The sequence below is a fragment of the Trachemys scripta genome, chromosome 1 (assembly GCF_013100865.1).
Source record: "Trachemys scripta elegans isolate TJP31775 chromosome 1, CAS_Tse_1.0, whole genome shotgun sequence".
Taxonomy (NCBI): domain Eukaryota; kingdom Metazoa; phylum Chordata; order Testudines; family Emydidae; genus Trachemys; species Trachemys scripta.
In genome coordinates this window covers 203,261,434-203,286,217 of record NC_048298.1, presented here as the reverse complement: position 1 = coordinate 203,286,217, position 24,784 = coordinate 203,261,434, and the positions used below count along the sequence as shown (strand labels likewise).

General features: G+C 38.7%; 1 protein-coding gene across 1 annotated transcript in view; it reads left to right on the top strand.

Moving 5' to 3' along the window:
• IL1RAPL1 (interleukin 1 receptor accessory protein like 1) overlaps positions 1–21,886 on the top strand; it is a 1,127,404-nt gene extending 1,105,518 nt beyond the window's left edge. The window contains exons 10-11 of the mRNA XM_034754902.1: positions 17,357–17,527; positions 18,852–21,886. Coding sequence (XP_034610793.1) covers positions 17,357–17,527; positions 18,852–19,570 — 890 coding nt within the window. The 3' untranslated portion in view covers positions 19,571–21,886. The remainder of the gene's footprint in view (positions 1–17,356; positions 17,528–18,851) is intronic.
• The last annotated feature ends 2,898 nt before the right edge of the window (positions 21,887–24,784 follow it).

Sequence of the window (24,784 nt, the reverse complement as noted above, 5' to 3'; positions counted from 1 at the left end):
TCCTGCTAGTGAAGGCAGGGGGCTGGACTCAATGACCTTTCAAGGTCCCTCCCAGTTCTGTGAGATAGGTATATCTCCATATATTATTATTATTACTACTTTTACTATTGAAGAAAAATGTTGTATTTGTCTCTAACCACACTAATCAGTGTCACAGCTGAATAACAAACTAGATTGAACACTGGGCTTTGATTAATTAGGCTTTGTACCTTCAATCAAAGTTCTTGCTGTTTCAGGCTGCTACCATATGTGTACACTATATCCTTATTTACTAAAACCCTATTGAAAAAAGGGTGTTAACCACTATTGAAGATACAAGGTGTGGATAGATGATATCTTGTTATATTTTATAGTGTGATGTGTGTGGAATGGGAGATGTTAGCCAAATCTGTCACAGTGAGGATGAACAGAGGCAGTAAAATTGTAGGAGCCTATGTTATGTCATAGGATGGTGCACATTACACTTAGGATCCCCAGGAGTTGACCCACTTCTCCCTATAGTATAAAAATATGCAAAGATGTGAAGAAGTTAGTGCCCAAACAACAAAATTAGAATCAAGTAATCTCACCTGCTACACACACACACACACACACACACACACACTCTCTCTCTCTCTCTCACACACACACACACACACACACACACACACACACAAATATATCAGTATCTTGCATCAATGTGTCACCTTCTACTGAGAGATCACAAAATGCTTTGCAACATTTTTGTGTTAATTCATGTAACACCCCAGTGTGATAGATTAGTATTTCTACTCTCACAATGAGGAAACTGAGACGTAAAGAGATTGTGACTTGTTCAGCATCACGCAGGTTTTTGGTAGAACCTGTTTTCCTTGGGAACCAACTAACAAAGCAAACTATCCTCTCTCTTTGTACAGATCCTTCTCCAGCTTGCAGTTCTTGCTTTCTAGAATTTGAATACTCACATGGTCAGAAACATTACACACTAGTCTTGTAACTTCATTCTGAGATCCAAATCTCCCATTTAAAAATAGTAACCACAAAGCACTCTTAGCAAGAAACTGAGTTAGGTTTTTGAAGAGGAAAAAAGGAATATAATTGTCTATTTAAGTCAGTGTTCTCAGTAAAATAGATTCTGCCATTACAGCGGGTAGAGAACATGTTCTCTTTAGGTAATAAAAACAGCAGAAAATTTGATGTGCTTAGCTGTGTTAATATGCTAAATGAAGTATTACTCTGAGATGCCAAACAAAATATAATGTATTGAATAAAGTGGAGTACATCAAAAGTAGAAAGAAATTTTGTCTCTGCATTTCGTCCTGAGGTGACATGTTCCCAGTCAATATGGGGATAATTGAAATCCCTCACTATTATTGAGTTCTTAATTTTGATAGCCTCTCTAATTTCACTTAGCATTTCATCATCACTATCACTATCCTGGTCAGGTGGTCGATAATAGATCCCTAATGTTATATTCTTATTAGAACATGAAATTGCTATCCATAGAGATTCTATGGAACATGTGGATTCACTTAAGATTTTTACTTCATTTGATTCTACATTTTCTTTCACATATAGTGCTACTCTGCCCCCTGCACGACCTGTTCTGTCCTTGCGATATATTTTGTACCCTGGAATGATTGTGTCCCATTGATTGTCCTCAGTCCACCAGGTTTCTGTGATGCCTATTATATCAATATCCTCCTTTATCACGAGGCACTCTAGTTCACCTATCTTATTATTTAGACTTCTAGCATTTGTATTCAAGCACTTTAAAAACTTGTCACTGTTTATTTGTCTGCCCTTTTCTGATGTGTGAAATTTTTTTATGTGAATGTTTCTCATCTGATCTGGCCCTTACATTATCCTCTTCCATCCTCCGCTCCTGACTATAACTTAAAGAATCTATATCAATAGACTCTCCTCTAAGGCCTGGTCCACACTAACCCCCCACTTCGATCTAAGATACGCAACTTCAGCTACGTGAATAACGTAGCTGAAGTCGAAGTACCTTAGTTCGAACTTACCGTGGGTCCAGACGCGGCAGGCAGGCTCTCCCGTCAACTCCGCGTACTCCTCTCGCGGAGCAGGAGTACCAGCGTCGATGGTGAGCACTTCTGGGATCAATCCGGGATCGATTTATCGCATCTAGACAAGACGCGATAAATCGAACCCAGAAGATCGATTGCTTATCGCCGGACCCGGAGGTAAGTATAGACGTACCCTAAGAGAAGTCTCTGTCCAATTCACATGCTCCTCTGCAGCAGTCGGCTTTCCCCCATCTCCTAGTTTAAAAACTGCTCTGCAACCTTTTTAATGTTAAGTGCAAGCAGTCTGGTTCCACTTTGGTTTAAGTGGAGCCCATCTCTCCTGTATAGGCTTCCCCCATCCCAAAAGTTTCCCCAGTTTAACAGTTAATATTTACACAAAAGGTATAATATTTATATTTTTCAAGAGCCACCTTAGAAACTGAATGATCTCCAGCATTGCCTTTTTTCCCCACTAGTAAAATAGTTGTAATGACTTAACCAATTGGTATACTCGAATCAACAGAAAAAAATGCAAAATCTTCACACTAGATGATTCCATAACTTTTCTCCTTTCTTCTCTTTGAATATACAAAAGTCTTGAAACAAAACAAAAGGAAGATGCTTTACATATAAATTATATATACATATATAAATATATGTTAGATGTATATATTACATATATTTAAAGTATCGTATGTATGTGTATATGTATATGTGTGTGTGTACATATATATATAACACCTCTCCTGATAGGGAGTGAACTCCTGGCCCCATTGAAGTCAATAGGCATGTCAGCATTTCACCTAGAAAATCTTGCCTCTGGATAACAGTGCCATCCTCTGTGCAAAAGTCTTTAATTATTGGGCTTAGATTCATTAAACCGAATGAAAGGCATTTCTCAACTGAAGCAGATGTTTACATACCAGATTCCTGTTGCAATAAAGCCATATGGTATCTCCATCTGGAGAAATAGTCTCCAAATACTGATGTGGACACAGAAACTGTGAGACATGCTTGCCAGGATATGGTTAAATGTGGATATCATGACTTCATTAAACTATTAACCAAGGAGGAAACACTACCCATCAGAACTGTTCCAGTGGCCCTGGGTTGTACAAACCTACACTGGGTCTGAGACCATGCCCTTCTACACCCCACACCTGCTCAGGGACACTGGGTGGAAGCCAGAGTCCCAACCTATTCCCCTCCTGCATGCAGGATGTAGGAGAGATGAGATGAGGGGAGCCAAATGCTGTGTTAGACATGGAAGCAAACCCTTTCACCATGTAATGTCATGGTCAGGGGCCCTGCCCGAGATGCACATTGGGTTACAGAAACCTTACATCAGACCCTTTTTTTAACCCACCAACCACAATGAAAATGCCAAAGTTGCAATAAATGTAATGTAAATTCAAAAACTGGCACTCTGGCGTGCTGGATGGAAAGTGGAAAAAAAAAAAAAGAACCAAAACATATAGCCATTGTGCTGTATGGGAAAAATCTCTTCCAGACCCCAAAACAAAATTTGGCAATAGGCTTAGTACCTGGCATAGTAAGAGATCCAGTTCACTAAATAAGAGGGAAGGGTGGGGCTTAAGCAAAGCAAAACTGGATACCATCCAGCAATGGGCAGAAATGATCCCTCCTTCCTACTCTCAGATCCTTGTGGGTCTGTCATGAGCTCAGTCATTCACAGGCAGCAGGATCAGGTAGGACAGACTCAGAGTCTGGATGCTGTGGGAGACTGCCTCCTCCAACCCCCAAACTGTGGGCCATCGGGAGGAAAGGGACAAGAGAACCAGTGGAAGCCTGAGTTTTCCCCCTGTGCCTTGGCCCACACTCAAGGCAAGTAGAGGAGGTGGTCCATGTATCCTTACTACTCCCAGACCCATTAGTCACACACCCCAGTTAGTGAGCAAAGTGGGTAGGCGTTAGTACTATCCACGAACTTTTCAGCTGAACTCAGAGTAACAATTTAAGTTAGAGAGAGCAGTACTTATAGTCTAAAGGAATCAATAAACTCACAAACTGAAGAGTGAAAACGCAGAAGGTGATCAGCCCACCCTGAGTGGCTTTATTTAAAGGAATGGGTGGATAGGAGAACTGAATATAAGAAATAATAGAATAAGGCTGAATAAACAAATAAACACATTAATACTATAAAAGCCACACAAACATCTATTCTCCTAGCTATCCTCACAAAACCCTAACATCCATTATGGGTGGGGTGAGTGGGGCAGCCGTCTAGGGCACAAAGCCATAGGGACAGAAAAATGGGGTAGAAAAATGATTTTAAAAAAACGGTAGGAGGCGTGAAAATGCTTACTCACCCCAAATGCTAAACTGCCTAGTTATGGCTCTGTCATTATGGGTTGGCTAAGAATGTTGTCAGAATGCAGTGGAAACAATTTCAGTTTTTTAAAGTAATAATGTTGGCTAATTTGGGGATGGTGTGACATTGTAGCACACCCATGAGATCCCACAGGATGAGCCACTCTGTACCAGTGAAGCTTGGCAGTCCTCTTACTAAACTGCTATCAGATGTTATGCATTCACTCCATTTCCTTGATCCTTGCTGGAACGGGAACTAGGTGATGATGAGGTCAGAGTGCCCTCTCTCTCTCCTCATAACAGTCCCTCCACTCTTGCCTCAGTCTTCTCGCTGGTGTGGAGTATTCACTGGATGTGCCTCCTGGCAGCATCTTTCAGACTGGGTCTTTGCAGAGGAGGATTTAACAGCTCTAAATGAGAACTCTGTTGCCCTCATCAGCTCTCTAACTCAAGCTTCAACTTGGAGAAACGCCCCTGGCTTTGCATTGATACAGAAAGTCAAGGAAAGGAGAGCTTCCATTGCTTTTGGCACTGGGAGCCAAATTAGTGCTCAACTTAGAAGGCTTGGCAGGGCAGTTTCTGTCTTGGAATCACTGTTGGAAGTGGGACTACTTATATAAACCACCTCCCTACAGCACCTTCTCCTTCACCCCCATTTCTGCAGCAAAATACTGGCAAGGCTCACATGGGATCATCCACATCAGATTTTGTCAAGACAAAAGAAGGTCAACAATAGTTCTTAATAACTTCTGTGGTTTATGAGTTAAGCTGAACAGGAACAAGGCACTTCTTATTCTGAAACATGTGGAGGTAATCAGGAACAACGCCATGTGTAGACAAGCCCATGCATTATGAAAAAAAGGAAGACACCTTTGAGAATCTTTTAATATGAATTAGCTACTAATACCTTGGGGTATAATTTTTGCAAATGGTCTAGGCATCTTGGAAAGTATTTTTGTTAATGATTAGGCCATACAGGTATGACAACTCTGCGATTGCTGCTGAAGCTAGTGACACATTCCCAATTACAGAATCTCCCCTGGGGACCAATGAAATAACACTGCAGTAACAACCTCAAGTGTGCATATGAGTTCTAATTGGCTGTAGGCACAGTTTGCTAATAAGAAATGTTATTTCTTGAAGATCAATTTCAAATTTTATCAAATAAAGCCGCTACACAAAAATGCAGCTTTAATCCTTCCAAATGTTAGTAGTAGAGTTAGTGATAGAATTATACAAAAAGAGGATTTCTCCTCTTAATTAAAATTTATAGTCTCAGTGTTGACTCACTTTAAATCTTTTTAGTTTTAGGCATTTGGCTGCATTTGAAATGTCATTCAAAGAGTAAAATCACAATTTATGTCTGCAGATGGGGGTTTGTAGCTTGTATCCCTGAAATTTATTAGTTAAAAGAAAAATGGGTTCTATTGTTAGTGTCTCCCTAATTTTTTTTATTGCAATTAAGGCATAATTTTAACTGAAATTCACAAAAAAAAAAATAGCATTATCATAGTAATGTTCTTTATAAGATTAACTGTAAGAAGAAGACGGATATAGGCTACCTGTTCCAGAAATAGAATAGAAATAAAAGACTGTTCAAATGTATACACTGTCATGTTAAAAATTGCATATGAGTTAGCAAAGCCCTTCATATAGCACAGAAAGTGTGGGTAGGTATTTCCACTATATGGTCTCTTCTGGGCCTTAGCCAGCTGCTCTATCAACTATTTACATGCTTTGGAGTGTTCTAATAGAAAAGGTCACCCTAGTTTCTACACCTGTACCCCGATATAATGCGACCAATATAACACAAATTCGGATATAATGCGGTAAAGCAGTGCTCTGGGGGGGCAGGGTTGCGCACTCCGGTGGATTAAAGCAAGTTCGATATAACGCGGTTTCACCGATAATGCGGTAAGATTTTTTGGCTCCCGAGGACAGCGTTATATCGAGGTAGAGGTGTATTACGTTCTTTTCACCCCAGAGTAGTCTCAAAGATATGAGAGATTTGAAGATCACAGCTGGCATAACCCAATCTGGCAGGTTTAACTTGAGGTTAGTAGTGCTGTATGTTAGGGAAGGGACATGAGTGACTGTACTCCTTCCATACTTTTTTTTTTTTTTTTTTTTTTTTAAGCCTAAGGAAAATTGGAGCCTGTTTCAAGACATAGGCTGAGGGTCTGTGTCTCCAAACCATTTTTTCCTCATTCTAATTCACTAAATAATTGATTTTTCAGATTCCTGGTAGTTTGGGGGTGGAGGGAGAAGTTGGGTTTGAACCAAATTTGAAAATTCTGACAAATTTCATCAAATTGAAAAAGTCTATTTTGGGTGGAACAAACCATTTCATTCAACCTGAAACATTTTGTTTCAAGGCAGTTTTACAAGGTTGAATTCACAAAGTGGCCAAAGGAAGAGGTAGTAATGCCTCCCTTATAAGGTTTAGCCCAGTGGTTAGGGCACTCAGCTGGGATGTGAAAAACCCAGGTTCAGTTCAACTGTTTCCCTGATGGGGAGAAAGCATTTAAATAGGGGGGTCTCTGGTGCTTAGAGAACTCGCCTAAGAGGTGTCAGACTATGGGGTGTTCTGATGTGGGACTCTCTGTTAAAGTTGTTCCACTTTGAATAAATAATTAGTCACTGGCCCAAGGACGTGAACCTGGGTCTCCCATCTGCTTGTTGAGGGCTGTAAGCAGCAGGCTATAGAGACACTTTCTTTCTCTTGCCCATAGACTATTTAATTATTTCTACAAAAATGGCTTCAACAGAGGAAACTTAGAAAATCCCAACCTACGCTACCCACCTGTGACCAGAAAAGCAAAGCAAACCTCACCCTTGCAAGGCTGCCTCCCAGTTCACAAATTGCATTAGCCTATGAATTCATCCAAAAAAATAATGCAGTCAATATTTTTCCTCGTGTTTAGTGTCTGCTCACCTTTCATAGATCACTCAGGTAGCATATAGTGTATGTTCATTCTTTGGATACCTTATAGTAATATTCCTTTTGTAGTTTTTGCATTCGACTGGTAAACATTTTGCAGCAATAGAGAGAATAGTTAATATCACTATCTTTTAAATGTCATAATCTTTTTAGAACTCTAAAACTCTTATAGGAGTGTTTGGGTTTTCATATAAATCTTCTAAGACTCTAATGTATCTAATATTTTATTTAACAAGTATTAAATCTTCAGAAGTAGAATTTAATTTAAATTTTTACAGTTAATGAGAGCAACTGAGAGTGCATCTAAACAGGTTTTTTTTTCTAATTTTATTAGGAATATGAAATTAGAATAAAGCTCAGCAAAAGATCTACCATTAATAATAGATTACTCAGTTTGGTTCTGTTAATAAAATAATATTCTATCTCGTGTATCTATCAATGCCATATTTGAGTTTTGACAATTGCAAATCAGCAGAAATATAGATGATAACATTTGTATGTTTGAAATAGTGGCACTGTATTAATCTGTCAGACCTCTTACACCAGATTTTCACCTGCTCTGAATTATTACCTATTTTCAGGCAATATCAGCCTTGTTTCAGAAATTCAGTTTTTTAGGGAAAAGGTTTATATTAGTATTCATATAAAATATCCTAGAAACAGTGTAATTTAGTAATGTATCGTGAGATTTAGGTTTCTAAAATTCAAAAAGAGTTAACGAATTGATTGGAAGGTAGCAAAATAATTAACTACATTAAAGCTCATTACAGAATTGGTTCACTTGCTATTTAAATGTGTGTGGTTGGGGGTAAGATGTACCAGAGCCATTGATCAGTTGAGAACAAAGTTAAAATCCAAACCTCAGTCACTATTGAAACGATGTAATCCCAAATGTTGCGTGTGTCAAAGTCACCAGATAAATTAGCATAATTGTCTTTGTTCAGAAAGCTGAGCTATTATATCTAGGGAATTTTTCACATTAAATGCTTGCACTATGGTTACCCCAATGCTAACAGTCCCTTACTTTCATAAACACTAAAATTGACTCACCATTATTTAAATGCATGATGAATTTCTATTTTCTATTAGCCTTCAATAAATGTTAGGGGAAGAAAACTTTTTTAAATTTTGCAAAGACTCGTGACGACTTTTAGATTCTCTGGATGCCCATGCAGTCAATCAAACATTTCAATTACACTCTTCACTATGTTGAGGGAGATAGAAAATACATGCCTCCAATACATTTGGTGTATTCACAAATTATGAAGCTCACTCAAATTAGAACTTGTTAATATTGTTTTGAAATGGCTAAAATCATTGGGAAAATCTCTCGATACCCATTTAAATAATTTCTTATCAACCAAGGTAATTAAAAATAGCAAAGCTTGCTGTATGAAATTGCCTTTGAATCAGTATGGCATTGATGAATCTAGTCTCTTATTTTATTTCTTTTCTTGAAATCCTAGTTATATCTGAATCTATACTATGCTGAAATGTACTCTGGGGAAGGAGGAGAATTAGTTATCCATCAAGTTTCCCATTGATCTAGAAATGGAACGTCTGCTAAAGTCAGAAGTGGCTTACTCGCTACATTTAGCAGCAAAGGAATCTGCATGTGATCAGCTCTGTTCAATCTAGTAGAGGTTTCTGCAGTCAATATTAATTACTCTACAGGATTTCAGCAGACGTAAGAGAGAGGAAGAGCCTAACTAGCTGTAAAGTTCATTAAAAGTAAACCCTGGACCTAGCAATGCTACTTGTGACATTTGTCCAAGCAGTGTTGGTTTTTCCATGTTAACAGCTTTGTGGTCAAGTACATTGCATCTGCCACACAGCAGAATTTGTGGACCCATTCCCTACTGGTCCCCTCTGTGTGGAACTAATGAAAACCTTCTCTCCCCTTCCCACCCCCCATTCCCTGTTGGCATGGCAGAGTTGGTTGAGGGAGGCTAAGATGGAGTAAGCTATACACTGAACTTGTGCTTTGCAGCTGGGGCCTCAATTGCATAGCTATGCTGGGGATAGGGGGTGGGCAAACTGGTTCAAACTAGCCTCACTGCCTGCTTTGTTTTTTCAGTTGTTTCAAATGATTCATGTAATAAACAGCTCACAAAAATGTCTATGGTAGTAATCATTTCCCCCTCTACAGCTACATGTTTATAAATATTCATGGGGCTGTGATAGGATGTCATATGTCATGTTGGGTTGTGTCGATTGAATCACTTCACATAATATAATGTGATTGTGCAGCCCAACTTGATACAGTGCAAGGTGTGCTACCCTGATAAATAGTTAGAAAGAGCAATCTTCAAATAGTTAAAGGAAATTGAGCTCTCACAAATAAAGGTGATATTTAGAGTTTGCTTTTAATCTCTACCCACAAAAAGATTCAGATGAAGTCTTCAGCTTCCTTGTCTTTGTGTGGTAATTAGCAGGTGTTTTTCCTGCTAAGCGTGGGAGGAAGCAGGCAGTGAATGACTGTGATTCAGTTTATCACTAATGCATGCAAGCCTCACAAAAACAAATCTTTGAAATGGCATAATCTATACTTAAAGCCAAAGTGCAAGCAACAATCAATCACATTTTCATTCTGAAGATGCACTGATGGCAGCTTTAATAGCACTTCTTATGCTAATGAGGATAAATTAGTAAATTCTCATTTGAAAGAGGAGATTGTATTGTCATCATGTCTCTGGGTTTTGCTTTTGGCTGTGGGTTTTTGGTTTTGTTTCTGTTTTTTCATGTGCTTAATTTGTGTGAACTGATTTGCAACCCAGGTGAGGGATGTTAATGTAGAGGGAGATGACGTGCATGATGGCAAGGATGACGTTCTGAGTAAGGTTGTTAATGTTGTAGAGTTTCTGGAGGAAGTTGGTTGTGTACTGGAGTAAAGTGGCACCTTGTGTGGTTTGAGGATGGTTTGTATGAGTCCCAGTATTCCTTCAGTAAGAGGGTCATGGCTAGATAGGATGGGTCTGCCTGGATTCCCTTGTTTCTGTATCTTGGGAAGCATGTAGAAGGTCCCTGGGGTGGGTTTGTGGGGTATGATTTTGTAAAGTTTCTCTTGGAGTTGTTTGGGGAAGGATTTGATTACACTCTTAAATTCCTGGGTGAATTGCAGTGTGAGGTCTTCTCCAAGTTCTTTATAATAGATGCTGTCAGAGAGCCTCATTGAGGTAGTCATCATAGTTGACGACTACAATGGTACCCGCTTTGTCTGCTGGTTTGGTCACTGTCTGGTGATTGTATTTCAGGGACTGTATTGCTGTGCGCTGAGAGGTAGAGAGATTACGGTGGATGTAATATTTGTTAGGGATTTCAGAGTCAGTCTTTTCCCTCCCTGACCAATCAATGTAATGGTCAAGAGTGTGGTTTTGTCAACTGTTGGGTGTGCAGTGAGATGATTCTTTTTTCCTATGACTATTGATGGGGACATGGCAGTTGTAATCCAGTTGTCCTACACAATCACAACATGTGATCCACTGCATCCAGTGCACTAAATGCTGCAATAACAATTATGTGGGTGAAACAAATCAATCATTATGCTCCCCAATGAACTCACAGAAAAATTATAAAAGATAAAAACAAATCGATCAGCAAACACTTTTCACAAAATGATCACTCCATCTTTGAACTCTCTGTCCTCATCCTCAAAGGAAACCTGCATAGGACCTTCAAAAGATGAGCCTGGAAGGTTAAATTTGTAACTCTGCTAGATATTAAAAATCCATGAACTCAATAAAGACACTGCATTTATGGCTCATTACAACACTCAGTAACCCACTATCCCTCCTTTGTTCCACGACTGCAGAAGTGTTAATGTCCCACTTCATCTTGAATGGTCTCTTGCAACATGTATTAATTCCTTATGCTAAACAGTCTGTTCCACCTTGTGTTTAATTGTGACAATCTGGCCTGGTCTACGCTACAAAATTAGGTCAATACAAGGCAGCTTACGTCACTCTAACTAGGGAAGTAGAATTTGAAAGTTGAAGGCAGCTTAGGTGAAAGTGATCATGAAAGGTAACATTCATGATTCTAAGGAATGGTAGGAGGGAAAGCAGCACAATAAAGATAATGGATTTCAAGAAGGTAGACTTTAGCAAACTCAGGGAGTTGGTAGGTAAGATCCCATGCACAGCAAGTCTAAAGGGAAAACCAGTTCAAGACAGTTAGCACTTTTTCAAAGAGACCTTATTAAGGACACTAGAGCAAACTATCCTACTGCATAGAAAAGATAGGAAGTAAGGCAAGAAACTGCCCCGGCTTAACCAGGAGATCTTCAATTATCTGAAACTCCAAAGAGAGTCCTACAAAAAGTGAAAACTAGGTCAAATTACAAAGGATGAATATAAACAAATAACACAAGTACATAGGGACAAAATTAGAAAGGCCAAGGCACAAAATGAGATTGAACTAGCTAGAGGCATAAAGGGTAATAAGAAAACATTCTACAAATATATTAGAAGCAAGATGAAGACCAAGAACAGGGTAGTCCCTTTACTCAATGGTGTGGGGGGGGGGAATAACAGAAAATATGGAAATGGCAGAAGTGCTAAATGACTTTTTTGCTTCTGTTTTCACCAAAAAGATTAGTAGCAATTAGTAGCAATTTGGACATCTAACATAGTGAATGTCAGTTAAAATGAGGTAGGATCAGAGACTTGAATAAGGAAAGACCAAGTTCAAAATTACTTAGACAAGTTAAGTGTCTTCAAGTGACTTGATACATCCTAGAATACTCAAGAAGCTGACTGAGGAGATATTGAGTCATTAGCAATTATCTCTGAAAAGTCATGGAAAACGGGAAAGATTTCAGAGGACTAGAAAAGGGCAAATATAGTGATAATCTATACAAAGAGAAATAAGGTCAACCTGGGGAATTACAGACGAGTCATCTTAACTTTAGTACCCAGAAAGATAATGGAGCAAATAATTAAACAATCAATTTTCAAACACTTAGAAGATAATAAGGTGATAGGTAACAGTCAGAATGGATTTGTCAAAAATAAATCATGCCAAATCAACCTAATAGCTTTCTTTGACAGGGTAGCAAGCTTTGTGGATGGGGCCAGCAGTAGATGTGGTATATCTTGATGTTAGTAAGGCTTTTGATAGTGTCTTGCATGACCTTCTCATAAACAAACTAGGGAAATACAACCTAGATGGAGATACTATAAAGTGGGTGCATAACTGGTTGGAAAACCATTCCCAGAGAGTAGTTATCAGTGGTTCACAGTGAAGATGGAAGGGCATTTTGAGTGTGGTCATGCAGGGATCAGTTCTGGGTCCAGTTCTGTTCAATAGCTTCATCAATGATTTAGATAATGGCATAGAGAGTACACTTATAATCTTTGTTGATGATACCACGGTGGTAGGAGTTGCAAGTGCTTTGGAGGATAGGATTAAAATTCAAAATGATCTGGGCAAACTGGAGAAACGGTCTGAAGTAAATAGGATGAAATTCAATAAGGACAAATGCAAAGTACCCCACTTAGGAAGGAACAATCAGTTGCACACATACAAAATGGGAAATGACTGCCTAGGAAGGAGTACTGCAGAAATGGTTCTGGGGGTCATAGTGGATCAAAAGCTATATATGAGTCAACAGTGTAACACTGTTTCAAAAAAAAAGCAAACATCATTCTGGTATGTATTAGCAGGATTGTTGTAAGCAAGACATGAGAAGTAATTCTTCCGCTCTACTCCATGTTGATAAGGCCTCAAGTGGAGTATTGTGTCCAGTTCTGGATGCCACATTTCAGGTAGGATGTGGACAAATTGGAGAAAGTCCAGAGAAGAGCAACAAAAATGATTAAAGGACTAGAAAATATGGGAAGATTGAAAAAAAATGTGTTTTTTTTAGTCTGGAGACAAGGAGACTGAGAGGGGACATGATAACACTTTTCAAGTATATAAAAGGTTGTTACAAGCAGAAGGGAGAAAAATGTTCTCCTTAACTTTTGAGGCTAGGACAAGAAGCAATGGGCTTAAACTGCAGCAAGGGCAGTTTAGGTTGGACATTAGGAAAAACTTCCTGTCAGGGTTGTGAAACACTGAAATAAATTGGCTAGGGAGATTGTGGAATCTCCATCATTGGAGATTTTTAAGAGCAGGTTAGACAAACACCTGTCAGGTATGGTCTAGATAATACTTAGACCTGTCATGAATACAGGGGACTGGACTAGATGACCTCTCAAGGTCCCTTCCAGTCCTACGAGTCTATGATTCTATAAATGTTTAACTTAAATTTTGCTCCTGCTGACATAACTGCCAACTTAATAACTCCACATCCATGAGTGGCATAGCGTCAAGGTCAATGTAGTTAGGGCGATGCAGTGTCAGTGTAGACACTGCGTTGTTTATGTTAACTGTTACTGGCTTTCAGGAGCCTTCCTATAATGCCCCACAGTAACAGTACAATAGATACAAGCTATCTTGGTGACGACACACACCGCTGACACAAGGAGTAAAGTGTTGACATACATAAGTGATGTAATTACTGTGGTAGCTATATGCTGATGTAAGTTAGGTTGACTTAATTTTGTATGTAGACTTGGTGTCTAAGTCAGGAATGCCAGAACAGGCAGACCAGAGGAAGAGGTGATGCGGGGACATGGTATGGGGGCAGGGGTGGTGTGAGGTTGGGGGCTTGGGGAGAAGGGGCAGTACAGTGGTGTGGCATGGGGGTGGGGCCATGGTTCAGGCATCTGTGCCCCACTCCTTTTAGGGCACTTCTGCTGCTCCTGCTCTGAGTACCTTTCCCAGACCTGAAGAAGAGCTCTGTGTATGCTCAAAAGGTTGTTTCTTTCTCCAACAGAAATTGGTCCAATAAAAGATATTGCATCCCACACCTTGTCTCTCTAAATTATAAAATGAACAGTCAAAGGAATCATGTTGCCTGTTTATCTAAGTACTTCTGTTTGTCACTCTTTCTGACAAATAGTTAAAAATAAATTCTGTTTTACTAAGATCCACAGCACATTTGTCATGGTAGTTAGGTGTCTATAGAAAAGAGCAAAGCAAGAACAAAATTAAGGATAGCAATTTTCAAAGCCAGAGACCCTCATCAGAGAGAACCCTGCCTCAAGACATGGCATGGAAAAACTAAGATTCCAAGAGCCAGTCATCTTAACTGCTATGATAAGGTGTAAGGTGACAGTCTGTGTTTAAGATAATCAGATCTGAGATTAATATGTTTTTTAAATTCTTCAGTACCTCCTAAATTCTATATGTAAATTTACAGTACAGAAACTTGAAAACATATACTACCCTGAATTCTAAATGAAGTCTTATTAGGAATGCAGCTGCCTGCTCCTTGCATTATGCAGAATACTGCACACACGTTCACTAGATATTGTGTATCTCCATGACCCGAGCTTGGTGCCTTCTACCTTATAGTACAGTGGATCTCAAACTTTTTTTACTGGTGACCCCTTTCACATCGCAAGCCTCTGAGTGCAACCCCCCTAATAAATTAAACACCCTTTTAAATATATTTAACACCATTATAAATGCTGGCGGCAAGCGGGGTTTGGGGTGGAGGTTGACAGCTCGCGACCCCCCCCCATGTAATGCCCTTGCAACCCCCTGAGGGGTCCTGACCCCCAGTTTGAGAACCCCTGTTATAGTAGGAAGTCAAGGTGTTAATTTTAACCTGCATGGTTCTAGTTAACCTGTGATCTGGTTGTCTGAGAGATCACGTCTCTCTGTAAAACTGTACCCTAGTTGTAGTCAGTGGAGACACTGGAGCTGGACCCTCTATGGTATAGAAGAAAGATGTTGTTGAAATAAATATTACACTGTTGCATTTAAGCAAGAAACCAATGACAGAATGCGAACAATTTTCCCTCAGATTAGAAATGTACAAACTGTCTCAATAGGAAATGCCCTGATGCCTTCAAACCAGTTTGTCTGAATACTCATTATTCCTTATAATGTATCCCCTAGAGAAATTAATGCAGTCACATACCCAATCAAGGAAGTTTAAAGTACCATGGCCATGCTCAAGCAAGTATCATTATTGTTGCTACTTGTAATGTTATAGCACCTTTCAATCAAACATCTTTTTTTTTAAATGTAAAATTACCAAAGTTTCATACTGCTAGTTGTGGTAGTTTTCCAATAATCTCTTTACCTTATTGCTGATTAATAATATAAGATATACAACCTATTTCTGTGTAATCAGATGCTTTCTCCTCTATAATCAGCCTCTACCTCCTATTTCATTCATTCAGTGAAGTCACAAGCCATTGGTTTGTGACATGAGACTTGTTTCTGTCTCGATGAATTTTGATATTCCAAATACTGCAGTGAAGCATGACTGAAGGAATTATCCAGGAAGAAAGTGTTTATAGTTCAGGGAGATCTTCTGGTCTGTTGTACACACACAAACACACCTCCTTGATATTTGATTCCAATGTGGAAGAAAATACAGCTCCAGTACAAAACAGTATAATGGGGAATTGATATAATGTTATGCTTGTAAAGTTGCTAGTGTGGCTGTGGTATGATTTGTATCATCTGTAAATGTTAGCGTATAGAGCGTACAGTTCACAGGAAGAAGGGAGCAGAACAATATGTAAAATGTCATATATTCATTTTGTATAGACAGGCAGCACTAGTCCTGCTTTCTGCAGGCTTTTTTAAACAGGAGCTGTTAAAATGTAAAAAGGAGTAAAGTGAGAAAAGGATTTGTTGTTAGTAAATAGCTGAATTCAGCATTGAATGAATATAACATTACTTATGGCACACAGTAGAATATTCAATCAAGCCTCCTTTCAAGCAATTGATATTTTCTATGTCTGGTGCATAATACTGTCTAGAGAATTAAAGGATGTTAACATTTCATTACTCCTGCCATCGATTTTTCTCTACTTTCTTCACAACAAAAATCAAAATGTGACCTCTTATTCCACTGAATTAGTTCCAGAGCACTTGCCATTATTGACCTCCTAATGAAAATTAATGATGGCTTCTTTCATTCAGTCTTACAAGTAAGCACAGCAAGCAAATTTCCCAAAAGGGTGATTTTTTCCCCTCAGATTGAAATGAAAAAGACCATATTAAATACAAATCCTACGTTAAGGCAGCATTAAGTGTGCAAATTTAAACACTCAAAAGTCAGAACATTCATAATATTTTAATTATGATTTCAATTGCATCATTGGGGCCCAATGCTGCAAAAACTTAACCGTGTCAGTAGCTTTACTCATGTACAGTCAATGAGACTACTCATATAAGTAAAGTTACATCTGTGTTTAAATCTTTGCAGCATTGGGCCCTTTATTTGTTTATATTGCACATATTTGGTCACATCCTGCCCCCCTAACCCCCTTCATCCTGCATAGGGGAAACTGAGGGTGGCATAGAGCAGCATTTACACTAAACACTTCTGGGCCCATGATGTGGGGCAGAGTCAGCAGGCCCTGGGTGCTAGATCAGTTACTTTAGGCAGCAGACTTAAGTTAAAACAACAGTAAGGCATAAAGCCACCTTTGCCCTCCATCAACTTCTCCAGTCTTGCACTGAGCACAATTTGGCTTGACTGGGAGTTCTTGGCCACTGTATATATGTTAGGCATTGCATATATTAAGGTAGTCTAAGATATTGCAGTACAAACGTGCAGTGCATGCTAATTAACTTTAACTATTTCATTTCTGGACTTTTGGGTGTTTAAATATGCTAATTTTGTACTAACATAGATATTTACTTTCTTTTCTCAAGGCTAGAAAAGGCTTTACATTATTATTTTTTTTTTTTTAGTGGAATTATCTCCCTATGCTCAAATAACACCAAAAAACAAACAGGTGAACTGATTGCATTTATAGCCATCCATACAAATATATATGCACAAATCACCTTCAGGGTAAGACCATGGGCTCTCTTACATCTGTGTAAATTAGGCATAACACCATTAGTGTCAAAACAGGATAAATGAGAGGACCCATATCTGGACGTGAAAACTAGATACTTTATCTATGGCATTTGCTGATGACACAAAATTATCTAGTGAAAACATATTATTGTCTGAAGATCAAGTCAAATACCTCATTTTCTTTCTTTCTTTCTTTAGACAACAAAGATTATGATGCATATCTATCCTATACCAAAGTGGATCCAGACCAGTGGAATCAAGAAACTGGGGAAGAAGAACGATTTGCTCTTGAGATCCTACCAGATATGCTTGAAAAGCATTATGGGTACAAGTTGTTCATACCAGACAGAGATTTGATTCCCACTGGAAGTAAGTTATATTCAGCCATTTGTGTGTGTTTCCTATATGGGGAAAACAGAAAATACATATATGTTGCAACAATGTGCTTTCTATCATAATATCCTCAGAGTCTTATCTCTGAGTTTTCTCTCTCATTTTAAAAAATATTTTATCTGATTTTCGAGGTGCACTTTTAAAATATTTGTTGGCTTGCCTCTGTTCTTCCCTAAAATATCACTTGTGTATTTGGTTGGGTATTATTTTCAGTTAAGATGATAGTGTTCAGGAAAGACATAGACAGGAAAGCATGACAAGACCAGTATTTTGTACAGTTTGGTGTGGAGCCTTTCTATCTATGAATCAAATACTGATGTTCTTAATCTGTTTTAACTCAGTCCATACTTGGACAAATTCCCATGGCCCTGAATGTGCACTGAGTAAAATTGGAGTAAGGACTCAGAATTTAGCCCTTTACTTATTCCAGAAACCAATCAAGCTTTCTATAGAGGGGATAATAGACTTGTGTTGAAACTAGTACAACAGTGGAGTGATACATTTGTGTCTCTTTTAAGGAACGCTATATGCCATGGCATTCTGTTAGTATTCACAGCAGATGAGTTTTTGGTGTGGCTACTGGAGATCTTTATAGAGAGCAAAATTAGCTAATTAGTGCTTAGTTTTGTTCATTTACTACTTGTTCATGTTTATTTTCCATAGTCCTGCCCAATTTTAGTTACTGCTTTAGTGAGAAGTTGTAAAGTCCATCTCCATAGCTTCCATGTAGCCTTCAAACTGCCACCTTCTTATTGGATTATTCTAATTTACTTTTACTAAAGGCAGTAATGAATCTTTTATCTTAAAAAGAAAAAAAATAGACACATTAGCAGCAAAGTTGTTGTTCAAATCTGCAATAATCTGAGCATTAATTCACAGGAGGCAACATTGGGAAAAAAAAAAAAAAAAAAAAAACAGACTAAGGGTCCAACCCTGCAATATACACAAGAGTAACTTGTGAGTTTATTGTGTATGATTGGTCCCCTAAATCACATGGTCATTGTTCTGTTACCGCACAGAATGACTTTTAAAACAGAAGAATGATGATGATGATACATAGCCTTGCTCACGTGCAGATGTATGTATTTGTACAAAAAATTAGCCAGTACCCAAATATTCTGATGAATAGAAACCCATTCACGTCAGGGGGAGGGGAAATTGAATGAATGTATGCAATCAATACTTTTCAGTGTTCAGCCAACTGTTCCTGGACAGGAGAATTTAGCTCATTTGTTTCTACCAAGATTTTTGGGTGAGATACTTGCTTCGACTGATCTTGAGCAACTGTCTTTTTTTATAGCCTACATTGAAGATGTGGCAAGATGTGTAGACCAAAGCAAGCGACTGATCATCGTCATGACTCCAAATTATGTGGTAAGGAGAGGCTGGAGCATCTTCGAACTGGAAACCAGGCTTCGGAACATGCTAGTCACTGGAGAAATTAAAGTAATACTGATTGAATGCAGTGAACTCCGGGGAATTATGAACTACCAGGAGGTCGAGGCCCTCAAACATACCATCAAGCTTCTAACTGTCATTAAATGGCATGGACCAAAATGCAACAAGTTGAATTCTAAATTCTGGAAACGTTTACAGTACGAAATGCCTTTTAAGAGGATAGAACCCATCACACACGAGCAGGTTTTAGATGTCAGTGAGCAGGGGCCCTTTGGGGAACTGCAGACGGTCTCAGCAATTTCAATGGCTGCTGCCACCTCCACTGCTCTTGCCACTGCCCATCCAGATCTGCGCTCCACCTTTCATAATACGTATCATTCACAGATGCGCCAGAAACACTATTATAGAAGCTATGAATACGATGTACCTCCTACTGGCACCCTGCCTCTTACCTCAATAGGTAACCAGCATACCTACTGCAACATCCCTATGACACTTATCAATGGGCAGCGGCCACAGACAAAAACTAACAGAGAGCAGAATCCAGATGAAGCTCACACAAACAGTGCAATACTGCCCCTCTTGCCACGGGAGACCAGTATATCAAGTGTCATTTGGTGACAGAAATGCAAAGGGGGACCCCAACCCCCTGGAGTAGGAGCTAAGTGTGCAGTCTGGTGCCTGGAACTACATCCTCGACTGCTGCTGTTAAACATGCATTACAATCTATAAAATACGAGGAAAAACAGGGTCTTGTACATATGTTTTTTGCAGTTTCTTTGTAGCATCAGTCTTCCTGTTTTATCCATGTCTCTTGCCATTCACATCTTTGACTTTGTTTTATACGTCATTGGAATTTGTATATTACGGTTTTTTTAAATGAAGAGACTGCTGTATAGATAGGAAATCTTTTTTGCTCCATTAGTATAGTTTTAGAATTTTTTTAAACATTTCTTGGGAATGCTTGGACGAAGCTATGTTAATATCAGAAGCACCATCCATTTTGTTGGCCTGCCTAGCCTGATACATGAAGGCCATGCCTGCTGCATTTCACCGTTGTGAAGAACCTTTGTTCTTAGGAGGACCCCGCCAATCATTCTGAGCTCCAATTTCATAACTTATCCCATGACAACACTTTTTCCTCCCGCCTCCCCTTATGATGGTCCCATGCTGGGTAACACTACAGACAGTCTGATCATCTAACATTTAACTCAGTAAATGCTTGTCAGACAACAAGATATACCCAATATGTATCAATTGCCTCACAGTAACCACTACAGAGTGTGTAGAAAGTAGAGTTTGTTTTTGTTTTACAGATGAGTTGATTTGTATCCCTTTTATTTATATAAAGCAACAACCCTAATTCGATCACTTCTGGAATAGTGTGAATGTGTGAATGTGTACGCAGCTTTTTTTTTTTTTGCTTGTTTTTGTTAAGCATTTGACTTTTTCTTTTCCCCCTTTTAAATTCTGCAAATGAGGTTATTTGCAATTGTCAAACAAGTAAGGTAATAGGTGTTGAAGTGCAGTAAATCCTGCTGAGATTTACAATGATGGCTTCCAAACCAAAGGGGAGTAGAAGGACAATATCAATTATGGTTTGTCACACTGTATTATAGAAAATGGATTTTTTTAAAAAGTAAGAGCAAAACATTTCTTTCCAGCTGAGTATGGATTCCCCTTGTATTTGAACATTCCAATCACTGTAATTACTTTTCAATGATATATTCACATTTGAGCATTTTTATATTTTGTTTTAGCTTGTTACAATAAGTAAAACCTTATTAATTTCAAGGTGATTTAAATGAGAACTCAGGTAGTAAAAAAAGAAATTATGAGTACCAACGAACATAAACGTTGTAAGAATAAACATTTATTTATACAATATTAATATTTAAATTGGACGTGGAAGCATTAAAAACCATTAAGTTTATTGAATAAATAAATAAACTAGTTTGGTTTTTAATGTATGATTCCATCTTTGAGGATTGCAGATTACATGTGTACCATTGCTCCCAGATTTAAAAAAAAAATCACTGTTCAGATATCTCTAGAACTAATGGAATAAGGAGCTTACCCATATTTACATTCAAATGATGCAAAAGTCACTTTCCATTTTAGAAAATTTAAAGAATGGAGTTACATTTTTTTTCTTTTAAAAGGGCCATATTCTCTGCTGGTGTAAATGGAACTAGTGGAGGTGCTCCAATGACCATCAGCAGAGGATTGGCCCCTTCTTTTTTTTTTTTTTTTTTAATATCAACAATACAACATGAACACTAGGAAACAGCTTTTAAAGTATTTCAGCAACTCATTACATAACAGCTGACTGGTGTTGGCCAATATAATGGATGTTGTGTGATTTGTTCATTCTTATTATCACTATATTCAAAAAAATACAAGTTTTAATATTTTGGTCTCATTAGTAAGATGTGATTGGTCAAAAATGTGTAACCTGCAGTTTGTGGGCGTTTGTGGGGGTAAGTCAATATTGACAATGTCTGAGGAACGACTATTATGTTGTAACAGTCAAGAATTCTCAGTATCTGCATAACCAGTTAAAGGAGCTTTGGGATGTGCACTGACTTTTATTTGCTGAAAAATGTTTTTTTCTCTGACAATTCGCTCGGGTCCTTTTCTACAATCTGTTCTTTATTTCAATTGTGTCCCCCTGGACATGTGCCAAATATCCACAAAATGAAAATGAAGCTGCCAGGGCAGATAAAATTTCAAGACAGCTTTACGGATTTGATTATTTTCAGATTGTAAAACAATTGTTATTTGTTTTATATTATAGATGCCTGTCAGGAACTGATGGCATTTATCTTCATTTGACTGGATTCTAAATTCCTCCAATACCCAGAAAAATTAAAATATTGTAAAATCTTTCCCTCGTCCCTCCCCTTTATATTTTTTAAGATGAAGATTGGGATGTGGAATAAAGAGTAATAAAATAAAAAAAAAAATAGAGTGTAACAACCTGGCGACAGTCACATTCTAGGCATTGGTAGGTGTTTCTTTAGCCACATTGGGGGTATTTTTTTGTTGTTCTATTTTTAGTGTAGATTTAAGCACTTTGAATAGCATGATTCAGGGATTGATGGATACTATTTGATATTCACACTATTTAAGAAAAGTTTTTTCTTATTATGCTTTGTCATATTATTAAACAAAAACAAACAAATGAAAAAAGAAATACATGCAGAAGCTATCTATGGCTTTAGAAACATTCCTCCCAGGTATTCCTCTACTATAAACAGCTCTGTGTGAGAAACAGTGAAGGAAACTGTCATGTGTTCACGTGCTCTATGTTTGACAAAAGTTCTGTTAGAACGCAAAATAAAAAGGAAAAAAAAATTAATTTGCCCTAGTGCTTAGGCTCCATCCTTTTTTGGTTCAGATGTTCTAGTTTTTGATAATGCAGTCTGAAGTGTGCATGCAATAGCCAAGTGCAAGGGTTAGCCATTAAAAAAAAAGCACTTTACCTTTGAAAATTGTAGTGTGGTGATTGGACAAAACGTATTATGCCTGGTTTCCATCTGTCACTAATTGTGGGTATGTATATGGAGTCGATGCACATGAAGTATCTAGATACGGTGCTCCATTGTTATAAGATTCTCTTATCAGGCTACTCCTTGATATAAAGCTAAAGGACTTTATCACCCTGCCCCATGGAAACTCACTATAAACATCCCCCTTCTAGAGGTTCAAACACAGCTTTACTGAAAGGGAGGACTGCGCAGCATGCAGCTGATTATTTTGAAGATAAAGTATCTCTGGGCTTGATTCTGCTCTCAGCTACATCAGTGTAACTCTGTTGCAGTTGATGAAGTTAAACCAGTGTAAAAACTGGTTTAAGTGAGAGGAGAATCAGGAAAAATGGATCAGAAAAGAACTTGTATTTACAACTAACGATGGGATAAAATTCTGACCTCCCCCACTGAAGTCAGTGACAAAACTCCCACTGACATTAGTGAGGCCAGGATTTCACCCCAGGAGTCTACATCATAAAACACTTTGGCATTCTTTCTTTCAGGATGACTGTTGCTCGGGTTACACATTTTTTAGCCTTAGATGCAAAATTCTTGCATTTTCTGTTAGCACCCAGCTGTTAAAATGAAGTAGACATTACATAATGGCAGATAATCAGACTCTACATATTTAGAAAACCTGTTATACTTATCTGATTAAAATGCACAACATTTTAGTTGAATTGCATGCATTAATAATCCATTTACGTTATACAGTGAGCAATGAGCTTTTGGGGAAACAGGCCCGATAAGCAGACTTCCTTTTTTCTCAAACTTAAAAAAAAAAATTGTTAGGTCTACAAACCTTGGAAAAACTTTATTAGAATTACAATAAAGCAGACACTAAGAAAAGCCAATGGAATAAAAGCCAAGGTAGGAGAAGGGGGAAACATCAGCCTGTTTCTTAATTGGGTTATGGGCATTCTCTGTTACGGAGTCCAGCCGCAACTCAGTCCAACCTGCATAAAGCAACTGGCATGTGCCACATCCTGCAGATGGATCAACAGAGTCAGAAATACAGCCCTGATATCTGGCACAGTGCTGAATGGTTTTGCATTTGCTAATAACCCAGCAGCATACACAGTTGTTGGGGAGTCATCCATAGTTGTGGTACATAGGAAGACAAAATGTTGTGGGCACTAAGACTCTTCCTCCATAACAGGCTTAGTGCATGATCTGGAGCAACTATTTTCATTCTTACCCTCGCTACACACAACTCAATATCATTTCTACCCCTCTTCATAACTGAACAGGAGCTTTGTTTGGCTGGAATTAGACAAACATGGGCAGTTTCATAACACTGGGTATCTCCCTGCATAATGCTCGCTTCAAGTTCCTTAGCTGTTTTATCTCTGCCACAGCGCTAGCTCTGTTAATAGTCACTGAGTGGAGAAGGAGGAGTGAGCATTTCACCCTTCAGGTCTGATTTATCACTGGTTTTGTAGGTTGAATTCAGCATTGATACCATGCTGTCTCTTGGGGCATGTTATTTTGCTGAACAGTTCCCCATTGACACTGGACATACACCAAAAGAGGACAAGGCAGCATCATGCTTCTCTAACTGAGCTTTGGTTGGTGTTCCAGAATCTGCAGAGCCTTTGGAAGTAAAACCAATAGAAATGAACATTAAGATTTTTCCTTTTCAGTTTTGTATTTAATTCTGTTTGACATCAAGTCTGGTCTTTGTACTGTACTAATAGCGTCTATGAGATGGTTAGGCAAGACTTCAGTTAGTTATATTGCACTCAGTAAACAGAAAATGTAAAAAAAAAATGGAAAGATGTGGCCATATTAACAGTTTGGTATGTGGTAAAAAAAAAAGTAAACCCCTCCCCAATGTGCCTAAATAATTTATATAGTGCTAAGGTCTGGTCCTGGGAAGGTATCCTGTTTGTAACAACGAGAAACTTGACTCAAAAGCTTAACACAGTGCTTCTCAAACTGGGACCGCCGCTTGTGTAGGGAAAGCCACTGGTTGGCCGGGCCGGTTTGTTTACCTGCCGGGTCCCCAGGTTCAGCCGATTGCGGCTCCCACTGGCCATGGTTCGCCTCTCCAGGCCAATGGGGGCTGCGGGAAGCAGAAGCCAGCAAATCCCTTGTCCCGTGCCACTTCCCACAGCCCCCATTGGCCTGGAGCAGCGAACCACGGTCAGTGGGAGCCGCAATCGGCCGAACCTGCGGACCCAGCAAGTAGGAAAACCAGCCCGGCCCACCAGGGGCTTTCCCTACACAAGCGGTAGCCCCAGTTTGAGAACAACTGGCTTAACAGCATGCTCACATATTATAGTCAATATCCTCAATAACA